General features: G+C 38.5%; 1 protein-coding gene across 1 annotated transcript; it reads left to right on the plus strand.

Annotated features, from left to right (window-relative positions):
• Window positions 1-251: 251 nt before the first annotated feature.
• Window positions 252-16,296, plus strand: LOC149152728 (tRNA-uridine aminocarboxypropyltransferase A-like). The gene is given in 4 exon segments (XM_089443583.1): window positions 252-310; window positions 399-496; window positions 7,735-8,361; window positions 16,172-16,296. Coding segments are annotated over 4 exon segments (909 nt in total).
• Window positions 16,297-21,479: the final 5,183 nt, after the last annotated feature.

The raw sequence follows: 21,479 nt of genomic DNA on the forward strand, positions 1-21,479 counted from the left end.
AGAGCGCTTCGTCCAATAAAAAAAATGAGAAAAATCGTGATTTTGCGCAAAATATGGAGAAAATGAGATTTTTGGCACCTTTTTAATAAATGATGTTAGCATGATGTCACTGGTCCGGTCAGGGTACGGCGGGATGACGTGGTGACGCATGACTGGGCTGAGGTGGACGAGTGACGGGGCGGCCATGTCGGACTGACGGATAATATAGGCGTTGACATGACCCGCTGACATAATGCTAACGTGGTGCTGGTATGGGTTGGAAAGGAACAGCGGTAAGCGGTATTATCAGACCGCTTGTAGTACAGGCCCGGTAATGGTCAGTGGCCGCCCGACACAATAGGAAGCGGACACGCGTCCCAGGCACAACGTTATCCACTGACAATTTTCGGGCGGTAAAGGACGGATGGAGGAGGGGTTCTGAAATTCACGAGGACCGTCGGATGGGAGGGCCCAGATCCGACGACGGGTGGGAGGATAAGCCACCAGCGCGATAACGGTGGGACCCAAGCATTATTATATTGTTTTCTTCAGATAAAGCGCGGAGTCATGAAACTTTGGATAAAGGTAAATGTGGGTTTGAGGGAACTTTATATAAGCGATGTGGAAAAGAGGGAAATAACATTATAAAGTGTGTAGTGGGTGAGGGTTATTAAATTAACCAGGTGTTAGTTTAATTCCCGAACATAGCATGGAGAACTATATACATGAAAGCCTTTGATTTTGTCACGCTTCCCGAACTTTAAAATATATGGCTATAATGCCCAAAGGGGGGGGTATGTACATATTTTTTGGGATTTTTGCATAAAATGTGATAATAGTAGGGGGAGGGGAACACTTAGGGAGTTAAATAATAAGGTTAGAAGTGAATATGAATTGGAGATGTGAAAGAGGAACAGAAAGCTAAGTTTAAGGAGTAAACTTAGATTTAGAAGCAAAATGAGAGTGAGAAATGATTTTACACAAGAAATGTGGCTTTCTTGTGTGATAGAAACCAACACCTTGGCTTGATGTTGCTGCAATCTTAGAGTGATGTTAGGACTGGATGAGGAGATCCCACTGGTCCACTGAGGGGATATTAGAAAGAAGTATTGTGGGGAATGATGGGGAAATTAGACATGCTTCCATACTTTGTTATCAAGATGCTTAGTAGATGTCTCTATTCTTAGCAATATATGCTTTCTTTGTCAAGGCCAGCAACATGAAGGAAGTCAAGCTTCTGCAACCCCTGTCTACCTACCCATCTTAGTACCTAGCATTTTTTATTACTTCAAGGAGGGTGCATTTGGACTTGCAAACCCTCAATTGCTCTTTTCTTTTTATTTTTCAAATGCCTTTCTATCTAAGACTACCCTTATTACTTCCAAGGGCCCAGATTAAGCATTTGGGCACCTTTATTCTCTACCTAACTATTAATCTGCCAAGATTAAACTGTTTGGACAGATTCTTATTCTCTATTCTACAGCATCAATTTAAACATGGCATGACCCAGATTACACTGTTGGATCACCCATCAACAAGTAGGACATGAACAAAATTGTTTACAGATGTGTTTTTCACAAAAATATGGAATCTTTGCATCATCAGAGCAAAACATATTTGGAATTTCCCCTGCCAATCATGATATATGAAACCTATTGGTATAGGAGGCTAACAACCTCCATCCTCACCTCCTTCTTCACCTCCTTCAACACCTACACATACTCCTCCTAGATCTTTAAAAGAGCATGCTAATTCTCCTTTGCTTAAGCTTAATTTCAAGTTTGAATTTCCTATGTGATGAGCCCCAATATTGCAACAAGAATGTTGCAACTCCCAAGGCTACCAATTTAAGTTATCAACCTAGGGTTCGTACAAACTTAAGAGATGTCGACACTATATGTGCATCGTACAATATATCCTTCTTTCATTGATATAATGTAATGGAGTGAATGTCATGAAATCAAAGCATAAACTAACTATAGAAATGGAAATGTTACATTGAAAAGAAACTAATCCTAGGCAAGAACAACAATTTGTAATTGAAATCCTAAGAGTGTGAATACATATTAAATAGGCATAATCTACTTTATAAAAATGCATGTCCTAATTTGTGTTTATTATTCCTCAATCATTGATTTAGAGCCTAGGAGCCATGATTCAAGCCTAAGATAGAAAAACCAATCTTTTGGAGCAAATCTAGTCAACTTTGCATGAGCTACAAGTGTGCTACAAGAGGTTGTTACAAGCGAAACATAATTGCTACATGAGGAGATAATTATCCGAATGACCAAGTAAATCAAATGAAAATATGATTGGAATTTTTTTTTTATTAAATAATATTTCTCAAGACTCAATTCCAAGTGGAATCACTCCAAAATACACCTGTTAACACGCGCTAAAAAATAACATAAAATTACTACTCTAAAAACTAGAAATTCAAGAACTAGTGAGCTAGTTTACCTATCAAATGCCTAACCTAATCAAGTGAAACATCAATGGGGTGAATTTTGTTATTAACTTGAATTTTTTTATGACCTAATACAAATGTAATCAATTCAAATTAATCTCATTAACATGTTCTAAAAAATAGCATAAAATTACTACTATTTTGCTACAAGGGACTGCCAAAAACTCTAGATTTGTGAACTAGTAAACTAATCCAAGTAGCTCAATGATGAATATGGACTTTCAAAGTTTTTCTAAGGATGCATAATGATTTTGAATCTTTAAATATCCTTCAAAATAACTTACTTCAATCATTTAACCCATCCTACAACAAAAGAAGCGTCAATACTAAATGCAGAAACAGGAAAAACAAGAATAACAGATGCATGTGAATGAGAATTGAAAGAAGAAAAAAAAATTGTACAAAAGGGTTTTGAGGCTATTGGGATGGCCAATCCAAAGGATAATCAGATTCCTATGAAGGATAACAAGCTTTAGAAGCTAAAAATGGCACCAAACTTATTTTTTGAATTAATCCAAGTACATCCATGCTAGAAATGAAAGTGGAGCTGCAAAAATACAAGTTTTCTCCTCAAGAAGACTAAGAAATACATGCCACTAGAGGCCAATTCGAATTATCGCTTATAAAAAGTGAAGAGGAGTAATTCTCCTTGAAAGGAGGAATTTTTCCCCTCCAAAATCCCTCAAATAGTGGATCTGGTTCCCAACACTAGGAATTTGCATTAAATGACATGAAATAAATCCCTAGCTTTTCTCAATCAGTGGAGCTCCATAGTTTTTCAATAATTTCATGATATTATACTCATTTATTATACAATATTGATCCTCCTGTATCAGGTAGAAAGTCCCTATATTATCCCCTCCTCCAAATCTTCATAATCTTCCCAATATTTTCACAATATTCTACAAAAATAAATAACACTAGGCACAAATTTTCAATTATATCTAAACCTTCCTAACGAACATATTAAACATAGAAAAATAATTATTAAGTGTGGAAGGAGAGATTTAATATAGCTTTGATGTGCCTAGGAAAGGTTAGATGGACCTTAATTTGTGTCTAATTTGTAGGACCTTCATACCCCCCTACTGAAATAGTTGCTCATCCTCTGAGAAACCTATCCAACTTCATTCCTTGTTATTCTTCTTTTATGCCTGAAGTGTTTCTTCATGCAATTCCCTTCCTTATCTCAATGGAATATGATTTTTATGGTTTCCTATATTTTATGGCTTCCATGGATAGACTTTCCATAGTGGAAAGTTGTACCTGTTTTTCTTGCAGCTGCTCTTTTAGCCTTATGTTTTCCACCTGTAGTTTTTCCCTCATGATTGACTCTCTAAACCTTAATTTGTTTAATTCCTTACTCATTTCATTTAATTTTTCCTACATGAAGCCCACATCTTCTACCTTTTTGGATTTTACAATTTGCATCTATCTATGCATTTGGTCTCTTTTTGTCTCCAACTTAAAGAAGATTGGTATAACAAATTTCTTAGGTATAATCCAACCTCCCTCAACAAATTTGTAGTAGGATTCTAGATTGGGTTGTGGACCAGGCTTCTTGAGTTTTTGGAGACCTTTTTCCTCTTCTTTTGGTGTGGCTACCTCTTCCTATAGCATCTCTTGTTGCTCCTATAACAACCTTTTTTTCTCCTATAGTAGCCCTTGTTTTCTCCTGTAGCTCTTTTGTTTCCTCTTGTAATAGGGAATTTTGTTGGTTGGTGCTACTATGTGGAGAATTTGAAATTAATGGGGAATGTGACTTAGTGAGGGCCAAACGTCCCTCCCATATATATATATATATATATATATATATATCTATGTTTGTGGAGTAAAAATTGTATTACCTTCTAAACAGGAGATTACATGAAAAGCTAAGAAATTTGGATTGGTCGGTCACTGGGGAAACCTAAACAAATCCAAAACCAAACGACAAGTTAACCTGAGATTGAAAATACAATGACACATATTGAGATTCTAGTCTTTAAGGTCAGGAATGATCATGGGGTTTTCCAAAGGTCTTTCTTCCCTTTTCTTCTGAACATCAATACATCTCGATAAGTTGTCAAGAGAAGATAGCATGGAGAGAATGGCTTCATTTCCTTGAGGCAATTCCATTTCTAGAGGGTCTGCAAATGTGGCTGCATCCTTTTCATGAAGACGCTTGTGCCTGCTTGTGGATGAAGCCATGATCATGGCTATGTCTCTTTCTTGTCCATTCGAGGGGTGGACCATAGAATCTAAGAGATGAGATTGCTTTGCATGGGGTTAAGTTGAGGCTGAAGGACTAGATTTGGCTACAAATTATTTTTTTGTTGCATGTTGGCTTGCTTGTGAGCTGAGGAATTCATAGATCCTTTTGGATCTTTTGGGTCTGGCCATTCTCGATTGTTTTTCTTGGCATCCAAGTGGGTGGAAATTTTGTTTTTACACAATACTGGGGTCTAGGATAGAACCTTAAATCACTGATGCTACCAATCCAAGTATCACAACAAGACAAGTTTGTAGTTAGCACTAGGGGCCCAGTTGAACCTGAGCACTGCAAATCATCCGAAAACAGATGGGCGGACTAAAAGAGTAAATCAGGTTATGGAAGACATGCTTAGAATGTATGTCATGGATAATAAGACTGAGTGGGAAAGGTACTTACCATTGGTAGAGTTTTCCTATAATAAAAATAACCACAATTCAATTAGGATGCCTCTTTATCAAGCTCTATATTGGAGGCTATGCAGGACACCATTGAGTCGACAAAAGGATGGAAGACACAGTAATAGTCACGATAGGATTGTTTCAAAAAAAATGGAGGAATAGGTAAGATAGATTCAACGAAGTTTAGAGGAAGCACAAGATATGAAAAAGAGTTATGTTGATGCACATAGTATCGATCGAAGTTTTAAAGTGGGCGACCGAGTTTCTATATTTTTTATTTTCGAAACACTATTCAGTTTGAGAAAGGTATGAAGTTACCACCTCGATTTATAGGACCTTTTAGAATCAAAGAGAAAATTAGACCAGTGTCCTATTGTCTTGTACTACCACCCCACTTGCACAAAACTCATGATGTTTTTATGTATTTTTCCTATAACATTATGTTTTTGATGAATCCCACAAGCTCGACTGGAGGGAATTATAGGTCTCAAACATGGGAACTGTAGTGGTCGAACCATTACGCATATTGGACCATAGGGTTTGACAGCTCAGAAATCGCACAGTGGACCAATTTAAGGTCCAGTGGGACAACTATAGCCCAGGATCTACTACTTGGGAGGATGCAAAGACTATGCATCATGACTACCCCTCACTTTTTGAGCATCTGTGATGCCCATTTATTGACTTAGAAAGCTACCTATGTTAAGGTTCTATTTTGTAGTTCCATGTTATTTATTTATGAACATTATGTAATATTGATGCATTTGGTTGGACACGTGAAACTACTTACATAAAGAATTAGATGGATTTGATATTGATGAAGGAAATGTTTGATGTATATTGGTGATGAATTATCTAGTGCATGACTTATCAGAAATAATGTTGTTTCATGTATGGCTCAAGTGGATATGATTTGTTTAAATGAATGACTTAGTGAAATTATTATTTGTCTAATGTAATATTTAATTCTAGTATGAACAACAAAAATTTACACATGGATACTGGATTTAATAAAAATGATGTTTAAGATCATGTATCTATATCTATTTTGTGGTTATATATATTCATGGATGAGAACTAAACTACAGATTGGAAAGAACCGTATGATAACCAAGATCTACTATCCCATTGGGGAAGGTCGAGATGACCAATGAGGAAAGGTACAATGTACATTGTTCTATTACATTTGGTATCTAATTGATATACAATCTTATGACATGGGTAAAATATAAATGACAGGTGGCAAGACTACTTGACTAGATTATTCGATGACGAGTCCAACTAGCTCTGTAGTGTGGTTCGTGTTAGGGCGTTGACCCTAGTTGTGAAGGAGGGGTGTAGGCATTTCCCACCATGTACCCTCTGAAAACTAGAATCATGGGAGGGCATTGGTGGAAACACTCCCCTAGATGCGTGATAATGATTTCCAGTTTCCTACTGGGGAAGTTAGGTCGACATAGTCGATGCTTCCACCATGTCCGTTTTATCAGTGGTTAGTATGGCCTTTGCCACTGATAAAGCAACAGATGATGGATAGGGTGGGAATGGAAGTAGGTTAGGATGGATAGGGGGATATAGATCCGTTGGAGACTCTTGATGGGAGGTAATGTCATTGTCTGACTTATCAAATTTTATTGCTATAACTCTCTCTGATTTGCTATGCTTTCGAACTCCTTGTATCTTTCAATTCTAACTTCGGGACGGAGTTTTTTGAAGGAGGAGTGTACATAATGCCCCACTTAAATCTTATCCTACAAACTTTATTAATGTTTACATTATCTAAAAATATTGAGAAATATTGGTCTAATATAAAATTCATGATTTCTACTCAAATTCCCAACTTAGCTTCTCAAATTGAATCTTAGGTAGGATATGGTCTCCTTCCATTATTTCAAATAATATATATATTCATCTCACATTTGCCAATGTACCCTCACATTTACTAGGGAGAATACATGGTCCTCTCCAACTAATTATCTATATATATATATATATATATATATATATATATATATATATATATATATATATATATATTCATCTCACATTCCCCAATGTACCCTCACATTTACTAGGGAGAAGACATGGTCCTCTCCAACTAATTATCAATATATATATTCATCTCACATTCCCCAATGTACCCTCAAATTTACTTGGGAGAAGACATAGTCCTCTCCATTTAAATTATCAATATATATATATATATATTCATCTCACATTCCCAAATGTACTTTCAGATTTACTTGGGAGAAGACATGGTCCTCTCCGATTAATTTCCCAATTTTATATTCATGTCACATTTTCAAATGTACTCCTAGCTTTACTTGGGAGAAGAGAGGTCAACTATAAGGATATGAGAAGTTAATTGCCTCTTGCTTATGATTGTGATCTTAGGATTTGTTGTGATTTTGGAGACCTTAGGAAAGGTTTCTTGGGTTGTTGAGAGGACGGAAATATGGATCATTCATCTTGGAAACTCAAACTACATCTGGTTGGACTTGAAAGGGAAAGATTTCATGGGCTAGGAATTATTTCCTAGTTGGCTCTAGTTGGAGGTAAATCCCTTAGTTAATATGATGTGTAGATTTGTCTCATCTTCAGATCATAGAAGAAGTTAAAATTTAATGTTAAAGAAGCAATTGGTGTATGTCTCTGCAATGTATTGTTATCCGAAGCTCTCCGAACTTCAACCCACATTATCATATTGCAGCACCCACACGAATTTTGCCACAAACCATCAACGGTCCCTCTTCTCCAAAAATGTGTCCGTAATTCCCAAGTTGTAGTTAGTCATCGTCTGCATATTGGTTCCTTGCCAATCCTAGATGCTATTTCCAGCCAATTTGGTGTAGAGAAATCCAAGTGCTAGTAGGTACTCTTTTTGTTCCTTGGCCAAGAAGCAATGGATTTAGAGACATGGATTTCCGAGCGAGCACAATCAAGTATGCCCGATCATCCTCAAAATGAGAATGAAAATTGTGGGATATTGATACTGTTGATAGCTATTGATGTGACATGGCAGCATGCGAAGGAAACGGTTAAGGCAAGCATGGCTTTTCTTAGCAGTATCAATGCCTTCCAAGTTTGTCTACCATATGACTGGAATACACTGGGGCATAACATGTGGAATTTCAATCTAATTCTGAGAAAAGAGCCATTTGGGGGTTGTGTGAGCACAATGGAGGTTGTTGCACATTCCTTAAGAATTTTGAAACCCACCCCCTTTGCTATTGAGATTGAGCAGAGACTCCTATCCATGTTGCATGCTTGTTAACGGGAAAAGTGTCTACTCAGAACGCCCCTATCCCACTAAGGTGTGACAGTACCTTAGAAACAAACAAGGAAAACTACTTTCGTATTCTTCTTTATGAACTATAAACGAAGAGGAATAGGATGAACCAACCTGTGTCTTGCACTAGTCCTTTGATCCAATCTCTCTCCTCTTTGACAGCTTCCAGCTACCTGCTCCTTTACTTGCCTAGCTTCACCAAGTTCCTGCAAGATCACAGAAGAGGAAAACTACACAAAGACATGGATTCATATTCATAAATAGCTTAGGATCAGATTTAAGCTAAACATGCAAATATAACAAAACATCATTGATACACAAGCATGTAGGAGAAACTCAAATAGTTTTATTGATATAACAAGAAGGTCCAGGAGGAGTTACAACTGATGATTCCTGATCTAGCATCAACCCCCCAGCAAAGGAATCCCCTCTTCACCTCCAACAAAGCATAAATCACCCAATACACTGATCTCTATCTCAAAACCAACAGCAATTCTCTGTAATGTACAAAATTCCAGCCTCTGGATCTCTGGGATGAGGGATCCATATATAGATGTATGCAAAGAGGATGAGTCAGCTTATGATTTGACTAGTTGCTTCTCTCTGTCAGTTCTTGCTTCCACTTGGAGACTGAGAGCCTCTTACTCATCCTTGGTCGAACTCAGTGAGGCAAGTGTCATTGGGGAAGATTCTGGAAGCTTCCATTGTCTGTCCACCTCTCGAAATGACACTGCCATTTGTCATTTCCCGCTCAGCGCACCCTGGTAGTGCATTTAGGTGCGTTGCAACGCACCTAGCTAGTGTACTTGGGTGCTATGCAACGCAGCTAGCTAGTGGAGCAGCTGAAATGATCCTGATTTGACCGATTCTGAGCAGTTTCGGGTGGAGAACTTCTGGGAGAAGCTGTAATTGGTTGACCTTGTTCCTCTAGGGGTAGGAACAACACTTTTAGGGACTTAGGATCCCTTGGTTTATGGACATTTCATGCTTAGAGCTGTAAGGCACAAAAATGTCTATAACAGTTGCCCCCTAAAGTATGAGGCCGTTTATCGGGTGAAATGCTTTATTAGGAGGATCCGAAGTTCTTTCAATGCTGGGAGGAGACCTGTAATAAGATACAATACCATACATTATTTTCATACTGTTTTCATGATCTAGCTAAGGCAGGCATTCCCATGCTCAGCTTTATAAATTCATTTTTATGTACACAGGACAGACAATCGTCTTATGGTAGACTGATGATTCTGATGAAGTCATCATCCTTTTGGTAGGATGATTATCTGTGCTGCAATGTTGTACATGTCAATGTCTTTATTTTCCCTGAATATATATCGCAGCCCGGATGGATGAAACTAGATCTGGGGTCTTCAATCTCGTCCGATCTTCACTCGAAGTACAAGTCGATCCATGTGAGAAATGTTTTGAAGTCGAACATGGAAAGACATCGCTTGATTACCAGTCGATGATGTAAACTGTTAACAAGCGTAAGAGGAATCACCGATAATGATGATGACCCTCAAGGTACTGCAGTACAATTCACGTGGTGTGAATAAAGGACTTGGCGTCGAACTCCACGCAAAATCTTTCGGTCGAAGGTCATTGATGTATACCTGTCGCCGGAAGTGAGAAACTTGCCATTGAGGCATGCAAGCTTCAAAGTACTGAATGGGGTGTTCCTAGATCGACTTCTTGGATAATGAGCTGATGTCGACAAGAAGTGATCCGTCAAAGGAGGGCCTTGATGAATCCCACATCAATGACACGGAACGGAGCAAATGATTTTGATGGAGGTGAAAACGATCTGATGATATATGGTTCAGGATGGCGGTCATGAAAGAATGAAGTATAATGTATGGTAGTGGATGGTAGTGGATGGGACACGGATGAATTCTCTGGATGACTTCTCTTAAACATGTCGGTGACACTTATGCGATGGATCGGTAGCATTTACCCCAAATGTGGATGGTATGGTGTGACCATGGTGATGTGACCGGTGAATGAAACAACCCAACCCGACTCAGGCACGGAGTGGAAGTGTCATGTTCGAGATCGACTTGCTACCAATAAAGATTCTTTGAGTTTCTTCCCAATTTTTCCCCAGTCATTGCTGACCAGTACCTCTTTATTTTTGTCAAGCTTGAGGAGGATAACATATGCTTGTTCTATAATTTGCCCTTCGGGCAAACCCATCGCTATGTTTTAACGAGCCTAGCGATAGTGAAACTCGTTCTCGTCTAAAGACAAGTTTGTCGCTATTAATCTTTTTAATGAGTTTAACGACAAAGATAACTCGGTCCTTTTCATTTTTAGAGAGTCTGAAAAGGTACGTAAAGGTAACTTCGAAATTCCTTTTTCGTCATCTAATCCCTTAAGTCCGAAAAAGTATAAAACAATACAGAAGGGATGAATTTTCGATAGTTTTAACGAGCTGAACAAAACAAGCGCTCGATCTTTTTGTGCAATAATCCCTCAGGTCCAAAAAGATTAAAATCTAGAGGAGGGATAGCACTTCCGGTCGCTTCAACGAGCTGGAAGGCCAAAACTCGGCAATCTTTTCATATTTTACGAGTCAGTTGAAAAGAGCTTAAAGAAGACTCGTCTTTTGAGGAACGAGTGATAAAATGGGTAGCAGCTGATTCCAGGTAAGGGTTGGAATTTTCCAATCACGGCAGTGTCACAAGGATGGCTAGTGAAATCACTCTTCGCAGCTGTTCCTGAAAATGGGTAAACAATCAAATGGGGGTGAATGATCGGCCAATGGAAAAGTGGAGGTGACGGTGCAAACACGACCAAGGCTTTAATGGCTGAAATGCTTCATTCACGGTGGTTATTTACCGGGGAATAGTTCATTTTTTAACGAGCTTAAACGCGGGTGGAAACATTTGCTCATGTCTTATGTTTATTTTTTAACGAGCTTGAACTATGCACTAAAACTGCTCGATTAATCTAGTCATATGATAAGAATGTCTCATATACAAATGGCAACTTTTTAGATTTTTTCCCCACATCCTTTCTTTATGCAAGTTAGGAAACGATTAATCCAAAAAATAGATAAATAATCGCTCTTTGCTTGCACTCCAAAAGGTTTGCATGGCCCCAGGTATAAAATAGAGTTTCGAGGTCACCCTCTATTCGAGCTGAGAAAACATTCGTTTTATCAGGAAGGGTACTACCTCTTACGGGTTACCCAAAGATTGTTCTATTCACACAGCAAACAAAACATTTCTTCAACGATGTCTACCGAGATAAACAAAGGTGAGCGACGATGCCCGCCAACTCACATAACTTTGACAAGAGAATCTTATTCTAGAATAACCCCTCTTCCAATCACAGACGGGGTACAGACTAGTCATATTCTCCCACGGAAACCTACTCTATACCCGAAGTTTTCCTGCCGAAGCAGACCAGGATGCATGCCCCCTGGGTTTTAGTCATATCCCTCTGAATTACTCGCGCTCATCGGGAGGACGGACTGGGGATTGAGACATTTCTTGCGTGGAGAGACCATTCAGGGATGGTATATGACTATTTGCTATGCGTGATCCGGGAAATGAAAGCTGGTCCACGAGCTTGACCACTCTTCCTTCATGTGGAAAACACATTACTCTAAAGAGTGAGGAGACAATGGCTCCCATGCAATAAATATAGTCTCGTCCAAGGAGTAGGTTATAATCCAAGGGTCCTTGAACTACCATGACGTTCATGCGAACTATCTTCCCTCTCAATGTTATGGGCACATCGGGAAGGATCCCTAAAGATCGACTGGATCCTTTATCAAAACCTGTCAGATTTCTCATTTCAGGCAACAACGATGGCGAACCAAGCGCTTTCCAAGAAATAGAGGAAAGGATACTCACAGAAGCACCCTCATCTATGATGGTACCAGCCATGATCATTCTATATATTTGAACGATAATTCGGAATGGTATGCTTGTTGGTAAACAGGGTCTGCCTAGTTGATTCCAATCGAAGGAGACAACTAGGTTGCTTGGAGGTGGGACCGAGTAGACGGCCGGGTATGGCTTTGACGAACTTCCCTCCTGCGGTAAGGGAATGGGTAGATTGCCCCCATGTTCGTCGAAGTTTGTGTTGATGAAGAGAATTTGGACGGTGTCATCCTTGTTCTCTTAAGTGACTGTATCATCTAAAGACAAGACCTCTGAAGGCAAGACCGGGTCAACTTCCGCTTCGACCCTTTGAATTTCGTCTGGTATGGATTCAGATGGTTTATCTTCGATGATAGGTGCTTCAGCCGACCACTTGAGCGGGCCAGTTGGATTCTCAACTAGCGACGGACTCGGCAAGAGTTTTTTATATCCAGGAGGAAATCGTAACGGTGACACCGGACGATCATCCAAAACTCTTTTCGCTTCGTCTAAGAAGGGACAACGGTGGACGGCATGATTGCCTTCGCATAGTTTACAGGGAAATCTAGCTTTCCCTTTTTGTCCTGGGGCTTCACTTTCGCTAGTTGACGGTGTGCTTTCAACATGATCATCAGAGGTTGATGACACCGGATTGTGCATACAAGGAGACCAGTCCCTTAGTATCCGAGGGATGCAGGGACAATCTCTGTGAAAGTGGTCTCCTTTGCAAATGACACATGGCGATTTAGGCCTAGTCGGCGCAGTGTGTGGATTTTCGTTAGACGACACTCGTTTTCCCCCATTCGCCTTTGGCTCCTTCTTCTTCTTCTCTTTCTTCTTCTTCTCCTTCTTCTCCTTAGGAACTTGACTTTTGGCTTTGCCAGCCCCATCAAGCAAAGAGGAAGGAGGAGAGGAAGAATTAGAGGAAGTAGAAGGTTGGTGGGCAACTCTGGATCCGTCTAATTGCTGATTCAATTGTTTAGGAATAATGGTGTTCTGAACGACATTGGTTGAGAAGAGCCATACTGGCAAGCCAATTGTCAGTCCTGGAAGCGACAATGTGGCCATATGGGGTGCACCAACATCTCCCCAAGAGGAGAAGGGACTAGGATTTCCACCAAGGGGAATTCCTTGGTTGGTAGACTCCATTTTCTCAACCTAAGATCAACGTAGGAAAAGGGGATGAATATTCCGTTTAAAATAAATTTTAAGACGCTTTGACACAACTTGTTTTTTCAATTTTTAAGAGTCGAGAAAAAACAAAAGATGACTCTAGTCTCCTTCGATTTTTAATGAGCCTGAAGTGACAAGTGCTCAGATGGACCTTTTCCGTTAAGGAGCCTGAAAAGGAACGAAAGGGACTGCTCTGGAGCTCTAGGTAGAGGGAGTACCAAACCAATCACAAAACTGCAGAATACTTTTTACGGTACGGCAGTCAATCTTCCCGAATGCTGTGTTCGGTGCATTACGATCAGTAGGGCGGCCGACACGGCTTCCTATGGATAAAGGTTTTATGCCTATAGGGGTCTCCCCATATATACTCGATGGTACGTGGGAGCACAAGTCCGTACTGGCACTTATCGTCTCAAAGTGGAGGAATCACCCAACCATCAGTGAGGACAACAGTTACTAGGCTTTACGATGCCGGAATACGTCTCTAGCCTAGACCTCTAGATGTTGTGCGTTAAGTTACAAAGCGTTGTTAAGTTCATTGAATTTATTTTAGGTTGATCTTTCTTAGAAGTTTTCCTTTTGGGATCACCACGAGATGTAGATGTAATTCCTAAAATGCAATCTAAAGATGATAAGCAAACTTTTATCTCTTTTCAGCAATGAAAATCCTAGCTACAAGGGGAAAAGAAAGACACAATCTTTTCTCAAAGAGCAAAGAGCACACTGTAAATGCACTTTTCCTAAATCAAGCCAAACAGACTATCAATATGCAAATGCACATATGCATGTATTTGTTTTCACTTTCTTAATATTGATGCCTAAAAAGAAAGTTTATGTACAAATCTGAATTTGCTTTCAAGCGACAAACACAAACAAGCTTCTTTTCGAAATCAAAAGGTAGAGAAGATTACGACACTTTATGATTTTGAAATAAACACTCGTTTCGACACTAGAAAGTGACAAATTCAAACCAAAGACAAAAGTAAAAGCATAATCGACCGTCAAAAGCAAATAAACTTTCTCCTAAGATCAAAATCGACACTTGCGACAGATCTAAATCCAAGGACGACAGTATGATTATTCTACTCTTTCAACGGAAACCTATAAATGATGTAACAAACACACAAAGAACATCTACAGTCTTTTTGTACAAAGGAGGCGGAATTAAGGCAAAGAAAAGGGGTTTTCAAACAGACACACACTGATCACAGGCTGCAAAGTCAGAGACAAAACTGAAAAATGAAGCAAAGAACCTCAGCTGCACAGGGCTAGGCTGATCAGCGCACCTGTTACACAGAGAAACTGGATTGCAGCGCAGGTAGCCCTCTCGGAAACTGCGTTGAAATGCAGAATCTCTTCACAGAGCCTGCGCTGGGGCAGAAACGAGACTTCTATCCGGGTTCTGGGTCACAGTTTGCAGTTTAATCTATGGTTTTTGGCCGAGTAAAAGCAATCAGTAATGCACAATCAGAGGGTGGATTTAAAGGAGTTCTAAGAGCTATCACAAAGGGTAATCAAACCATTTGTGAATTAGCTATTCAAATCATAAACAAATCCAGTGAATGGATTGAAGTAGCAGGTGTCTACTTTGCATTTGATAATGGCAAATGCAGTTCGATTGCTACTTCTGTGTTTATGAAACAAACAACAAGAGAAACACAAACAAACTAACTAGACATGATTCCCCAGTGGAGTCGCCATTTTGTTAACGGGAAAAGTGTCTACTCAGAACGCCCCTATCCCACTAAGGTGTGACAGTACCTTAGAAACAAACAAGGAAAACTACTTTCATATTCTTCTCTATGAACTATAAACGAAGAGGAATAGGATGAACCAACCTGTTTCTTGTGCTAGTCCTTTGATCCAATCTCTCTCCTCTTTGACAGCTTCCAGCTACCTGCTCCCTTACTTGCCCAGCTTCACCAAGTTCCTGCAAGATCATAGAAGAGGAAAAGTACACAAAGACATGGATTCATATTCATAAATAGCTTAGGATCATATTTAAGCTAAACATTCAAATATAACAAAACATCATTGATACACAAGCATGTAGGAGAAACTCAAATAGTTTTATTGATATAACAAGAAGGTCCAAGAGGAGTTACAACCGATGATTCCTGATCCAGCATCAACCCCCCAGCAAAGGAATCCCCTCTTCACCTCCAACAAAGCATAAATCACCCAATACACTAATCTCTATCTCAAAACCAACAACAATTCTCTGTAATGTACAAAATTCCAGCCTCTGGATCTCTGGGATGAGGGATCCATATATAGATGTATGCAAAGAGGATGAGTCAGCTTATGATTTGACTAGTGGCTTCTCTCTGTCAGTTCTTGCTTCCACTTGGAGACTGAGAGCCTCTTACTCATCCTTGGTCGAACTCAGTGAGGCAAGTGTCATTGGGGAAGATTCTGGAAGCTTCCATTGTCTGTCCACCTCGCGGAATGACACTGCCATTTGTCATTTCCCGCTCAGCGCACCCTGGTAGTGCATTTAGGTGCGTTGCAATGCACCTAGCTAGTGTACTTGGGTGCTATGCAACGTAGCTAGCTAGTGGAGCAGCTGAAATGATCCTGATTTGACTGATTCTGAGCAGTTTCTGGTGGAGAACTTCTGGGAGAAGCTGTAATTGGTTGACCTTGTTCCTCTAGGGGTAGGAGCAACACTTTTAGGGACTTAGGATCCCTTGGTTTATGGACATTTCATGCTTAGAGCTGTAAGGCACAAAAATGTCTATAACAATGCTATGGTTGCGTTCCAATCCCATAATTTGAAGCTTATGAATCCTTGCCCTAGACTGCCCAAGAAAGGTCACTGCCCCATGGCTACATCAAACAAAACACAAGTATGCATGTGTATTCTATAGCATTGTAGGTCACATCTCAGTCAGAGTTTGTCGTTGTGCTAGTCAGTAGCAATGTTGGAACAGGAAATTCGTTCGGCCACCTACAACACCAACTGCATTGTTTTTTTCTATGGAGTGTATAAGGTTTCGGGCTTGTGTGAGGGAAATTCCTTCCTTTCTCAAGTCACCTGTTGTTGTAATTCTTTTTTGACTTTGTTACTGACAATTCAAATCGAACACCCTTATTATTAAAAATGTGTGTTATTGCAATTTATATATATGAGGACATTTCTACCTTTATAGTTAAGCATTCTGGATACCATGTATAACCCTAACTCATCTTCTGAGCAGTCATGTTGTTGGATAGAGTCAGAGACAATAGGTTTCCTTCACAATGATATTTCATCACATGAGGCATATTTATGTGATTTCTATGCTGTAACTTTTTCCTTTGGTAAATTTTGCAATGCCATGTCTTAGGCATGTTCGGGATACAAGGTACCTTATCATTCGTTCTCCTTTAGCAAATGCCACTTGTCTTTTGATATCAGAAAAATCAGGTTTTTGTTATTGCTTGTCTAAGTTATTGTAGTTGACAAACATCACCTACCATGTGCCAAAGGTAGATTGTAGTATGGATTGGATCTGAGTCTTGATTTCATTGCAAAGATCCATTATTTAAGCTCAATTTTATGTTTTTCATAGGGGATTAGGCCATGTTTAGTTTTGATATTCTAGTTGGAAGGAGGTATTGCAGGTATCTCGTAAGATTAAGTTCACATAGGCACACCTAGGTCACATGGATAGCAAAATAGTCTTAGTATTCTTATTATTGCTTGTAATCCTTAGAATAAGCTAGTGTTTTCCTTGGCTTCTTACTATTCAATAAATCTAGGCAAGGATTGATACAAAATCAAATTCATATACTCGTTATTTCATTATGTTGTTGTCTCAAGTGTTTGCGACTGTAACAACTCACTTAGCATTCATTTGTTGTTTTGGATTGGGAATTAAAAGGTTTCTTTTGGGAAATGCCTACAAGCAAGGTTCTTTCTTAGATTTTTGCTCGATATTCTTCTTTTCTTCTTTGCTTATATGCAACTATCCTGTGTTGAGGATGTTATGTCATGATCATGTATGATCACTCTTGTTGATATCTACTCAGTATTTTCTACCAACGTTCCTGTTTCATTACAGCATAGAATATAGAAGTTTATCTTGTCTGGATGTTCTTCTAGCTTCAGTTTATGTGAAAAAGCAATTAAAAATGTTAAATCTTACCCTTAGCCCTGCTTGTAGGTAAGAGTTTTAGCCTTTTAGGTCCTTGCAGTAATTTCATGTATTTTCTCCAAAAGTAAGTAAGTTCAGGTTTGAGTTTGCAATAGTATTATGAGTCCTTGATTCCAAAGCTGTGGCTTCATAAAAACCTCATTGTGTTTGTAATGCCAACCAAGAAAAGTTCCAAAGATTTTAGAAGCTTTGAAAATTTTATATGCTGAGCTTAGACTGGCAGACATTAGATTGTTAGCAGGTAGACTTCGAGAAACATATCAGCAGTTTTAGGGTTATCACCTTTGCAAACTGTTGTTTAGCTAATTATTGAGTTAGTTGCTACTCTCACAAATTTGAGGGTTTTATTAGGTTTTCTTATCAATATTTTGGGGCAAAATGATATGGTGTTTCTTGTGTACATTCTGACACTTTAAAAAGCATTTCTTGGACAACTTTAAGGCTTCTCTCTAGTTAGTTTTGTGGAATTCTTTCAAAGGGCTTTAATGGGATGGATTTATTTGTTTGTGTTGATCAATAAAATGAAAGAACCTAGTTTCATAAATCAATGGCACAGACAAAGATAAATTAGCATATTTTATACTAGAAGCTATGGTGGAAGTACCAGAGAAGGCTATCTAAAATACTACAATTTCGAGATGTAAAATAAATGTGAGAGGAGCTTTAAAAAAAAAACGAAACAAAATACAAAGAAGGGAGGTGGCAGAATACTATGTTGTATTAAAACTAATATGAGAAAAGGCTTAGGGTCAAGTTATGGATTGGAAAAAGAAAAAAAAGGAAAAAAAATTGTTTCCTCAATGAACAGTTGCTAGGTAGACTGATATTTCAAGGTAGATTTTACAGAGAGTAAGAGTTTTAGGAAATGGTGCTTTTTTCCTTTCTTTTTTCTCAAAATTTTCCCCTTTAAGTTCATTTAAATCATTTTTTTTTTCACAAGCATCTTCATCTGCTTTAGATTTGTATTGCAGCTCTTACACACTTGAAAGTGGAGTTGTAATTTTTTTTTTTTTAATGGAGAGTATCTTTGCAAGGTTTTGTGAGGGTACAACTGACAATGCATAAATATTAAACAGTTTTCATATAAAAGTTGTACATGAGAATAAAATATAGTTGGGCCACATTTAGGATGAACTGAGCTGTTAGTAGGATCATTCCTTGCCTTGAAAACAAAGAATTGTTTTGCTAAACTGAGTTTAGATTTGAGGGGAACAAGCATGATGTGCACTTGTTTCTTTTCATATGCAACATCCACTTATTTCACATATGTATGTCTAGGGTAGGAGTGCAAGTCAGGGGAGATAAAACTCTCTTAGCACATTTCTGGCTGCCAATTGTCAAGCTTATGAAGTTGCACCAATAGGTGTGATGTGTAGAAAACAAGTTATTTATATCACAGCGAGAGAGAGAGGCATGTCATAATGCTTACTTGATAATTGGTATCCAAGATATGATTTTTTTTTTTTTTTTGTTGCATACTTTAGGTATTTCAATGTAACTTAGATATGGAATTTGACCTGAACAGAACCTTGGGTTATGAAACACCTTAACTTGTAATAATATGTATTTATTAATTTTTTAAGTTTAGCCTAGATTAGTTCATATTAAGAAATAACGTTGTCATAAACTCAGGTTAAATGATATTTTTCTCACAACTTGATGGGAAAAATATGGAAAAAAACATGCTATATGTTGTTGACTTTTAATGGAATTCACATTTGCTACTTCATGGTTTTCTTCAAGGTTCATTTGAGATCATATTTCAACAAAATTATAAAATTTCGCAAAACCTGTGGAACAAAGAAGCCAAAAACATAGTTGATAAGCAAGAACCGATGGAGCTAAATGGAAGAATCATGCGTCAACTCTAATTGTTTGCTTGCCATTGTTGTTAAATGTCCACTGGTATCGCCATAGGAACCATAACTTTTAAAAGATAGTCAGAATGTTTACCTTTGGGATTGACGATTTTGACTAGGTGAATTAAATTGGATCAGCTCAACAATGGCTTCAATTCAGCAAAGACAGAGCTAGGGAAGTATGTGCAGAAGAGCTTAAGTCTTCCCCCTTAACCTCTTGGGCAAACCAGCTGAAGATGTGCAGATTAGCTTTGTTGAAATTCTAGGGCCAAATAAGAGTCATCTTCTACATCTTCTCATTTTGTGTGATTGTAGCATGCAACTTGGTGTTATAGGCATCTGATATTCAGTTCTAGAGTGCAACTTTCTATAATTTAAGAACAATCTAGAAATTACTCCTCACCATCATAATGAGGACAACAGGGATTACACACAATCAGCCCCAGAGCATAGTTCTCGTTTCTAATGGATAATGGGTGCCTTCAAAATTTTACTCTGGTTGGAGAACCATATTGAGCTTCAAATAAATGCCAAGTTTATTTTCAATAGGTGATTCTTCGATCAGTCATATATAAAACCTAGGAAAGGGCTTGGAGCAAATTTAGAGTTGATTTTTTTTTTTTGTCTAATTGGCTGATGGAATAATCATAACTTGAAGTGAGGGTATTTAGTATAATATTTTATTTCATCTTCATCTTTTGGGTAAAAAAAAAAAAAAAAAATTGAAGGGAAGAATATGGTACAAAAGGATGGGCTCAAGCCCTTTTGTTTTCCTAAGACACTAAAAATCTTGTCTGCCCCTAAGATTAAGCCCATAGATAAAAAAAAAACAGACCACCATGGTAGTTTGAAAAGTTAAAATATATCACTGTGTTACAAAATCTTCATAGTTGACTTGCCTCTTTCTGACATTCATTGAAAACTATATCAATGTAACATCTATTATCAGTAATCACAATGTTTCTTAAACTTAAATAGAAACTTGGTGAATTGGCACTACTTATTCTCATTCTGGCTTCCTTGCTTTGAGAGTCTTTGTGAGGAATTTCCTCAACTACCAATATTGATGGACTTGGTTCTTTCTTTTAATGCATTGTGGACGGAGTATTATTTTGCAGGACTTTTTTTTGGTATACTTGATAGCATATACCATTTACCATTTGTACCACCTCTTGGATCTCTATGCTGCCTCTTGCCAGACCTTCTACCTCTTGTGGGCATCCCTCAATGCTTGCCAGTTTGTTTCCTTAGCCTGCAACTGCCTGATGGGTGTCGTGTTTTATCTATGATGCTGCAAGAAAGATATTTGAGAGCTTAAGATTGCCTTTCCTGCCTTAAACATTCAAACTGTAGCCTACCCTACACTGTAAGATCAGTTACCTATCTTATAAACCTTAGAATACATAATTTTGTCAAGGGTGGAGCTCCCTGAGTCTTGAGATGGCCCCTCCTTATTCCTGGGAGGTTGGCCTTCTCTCCTTTGCTGGCTAGTCTATCAAGTTCCCATTTTGGGCCTACATAACCCATTCTCTACAAAGCTGCAACTTTTGTTCCCACGACAATGCCAAGGATGGTGATGAGGATAGTTCCAAGTTTCTTGAATCTTTCATAACATTGAGCATCCCATCAAGAGTTTCAATGATCATTTTCCACAAATGCATGCTCATTTTGTTGGTTGGTGCTACTGTGTGGAGAATTTGAAATTGATGGGGAATGTGACTTAGTGAGCACCAAACGTCCCTCCCAAATGATATATATATATATATATATATATATAGATATATAGATTTGTTGGTGGAGTAAAAATTGTATTACCTTCTAAACAGGAGATTACATGAAAAGTTGAGAAATTTGGACTGGTCGGTCACTGGGGAAACCTAAACAAATCCAAAACCAAAAGACGAGTTAACCTGAGATTGAAAATACAATGACACATATTGAGATTCTAGTCTTTAAGGTCAAGAATGATCATGGGGTTTTCCAAAGGTCTTTCCTCCTTTTCCTTCCAAACATCAATACATCTCGATAAGTTGTCGAGAGAAGATACCATGGAGA

Source organism: Pinus tabuliformis, chromosome 9 (genome assembly GCF_031772625.1).
Source record: "Pinus tabuliformis cultivar Carrire ecotype Pingquan chromosome 9, CPIR1, whole genome shotgun sequence".
NCBI lineage: Eukaryota > Viridiplantae > Streptophyta > Pinopsida > Pinales > Pinaceae > Pinus > Pinus tabuliformis.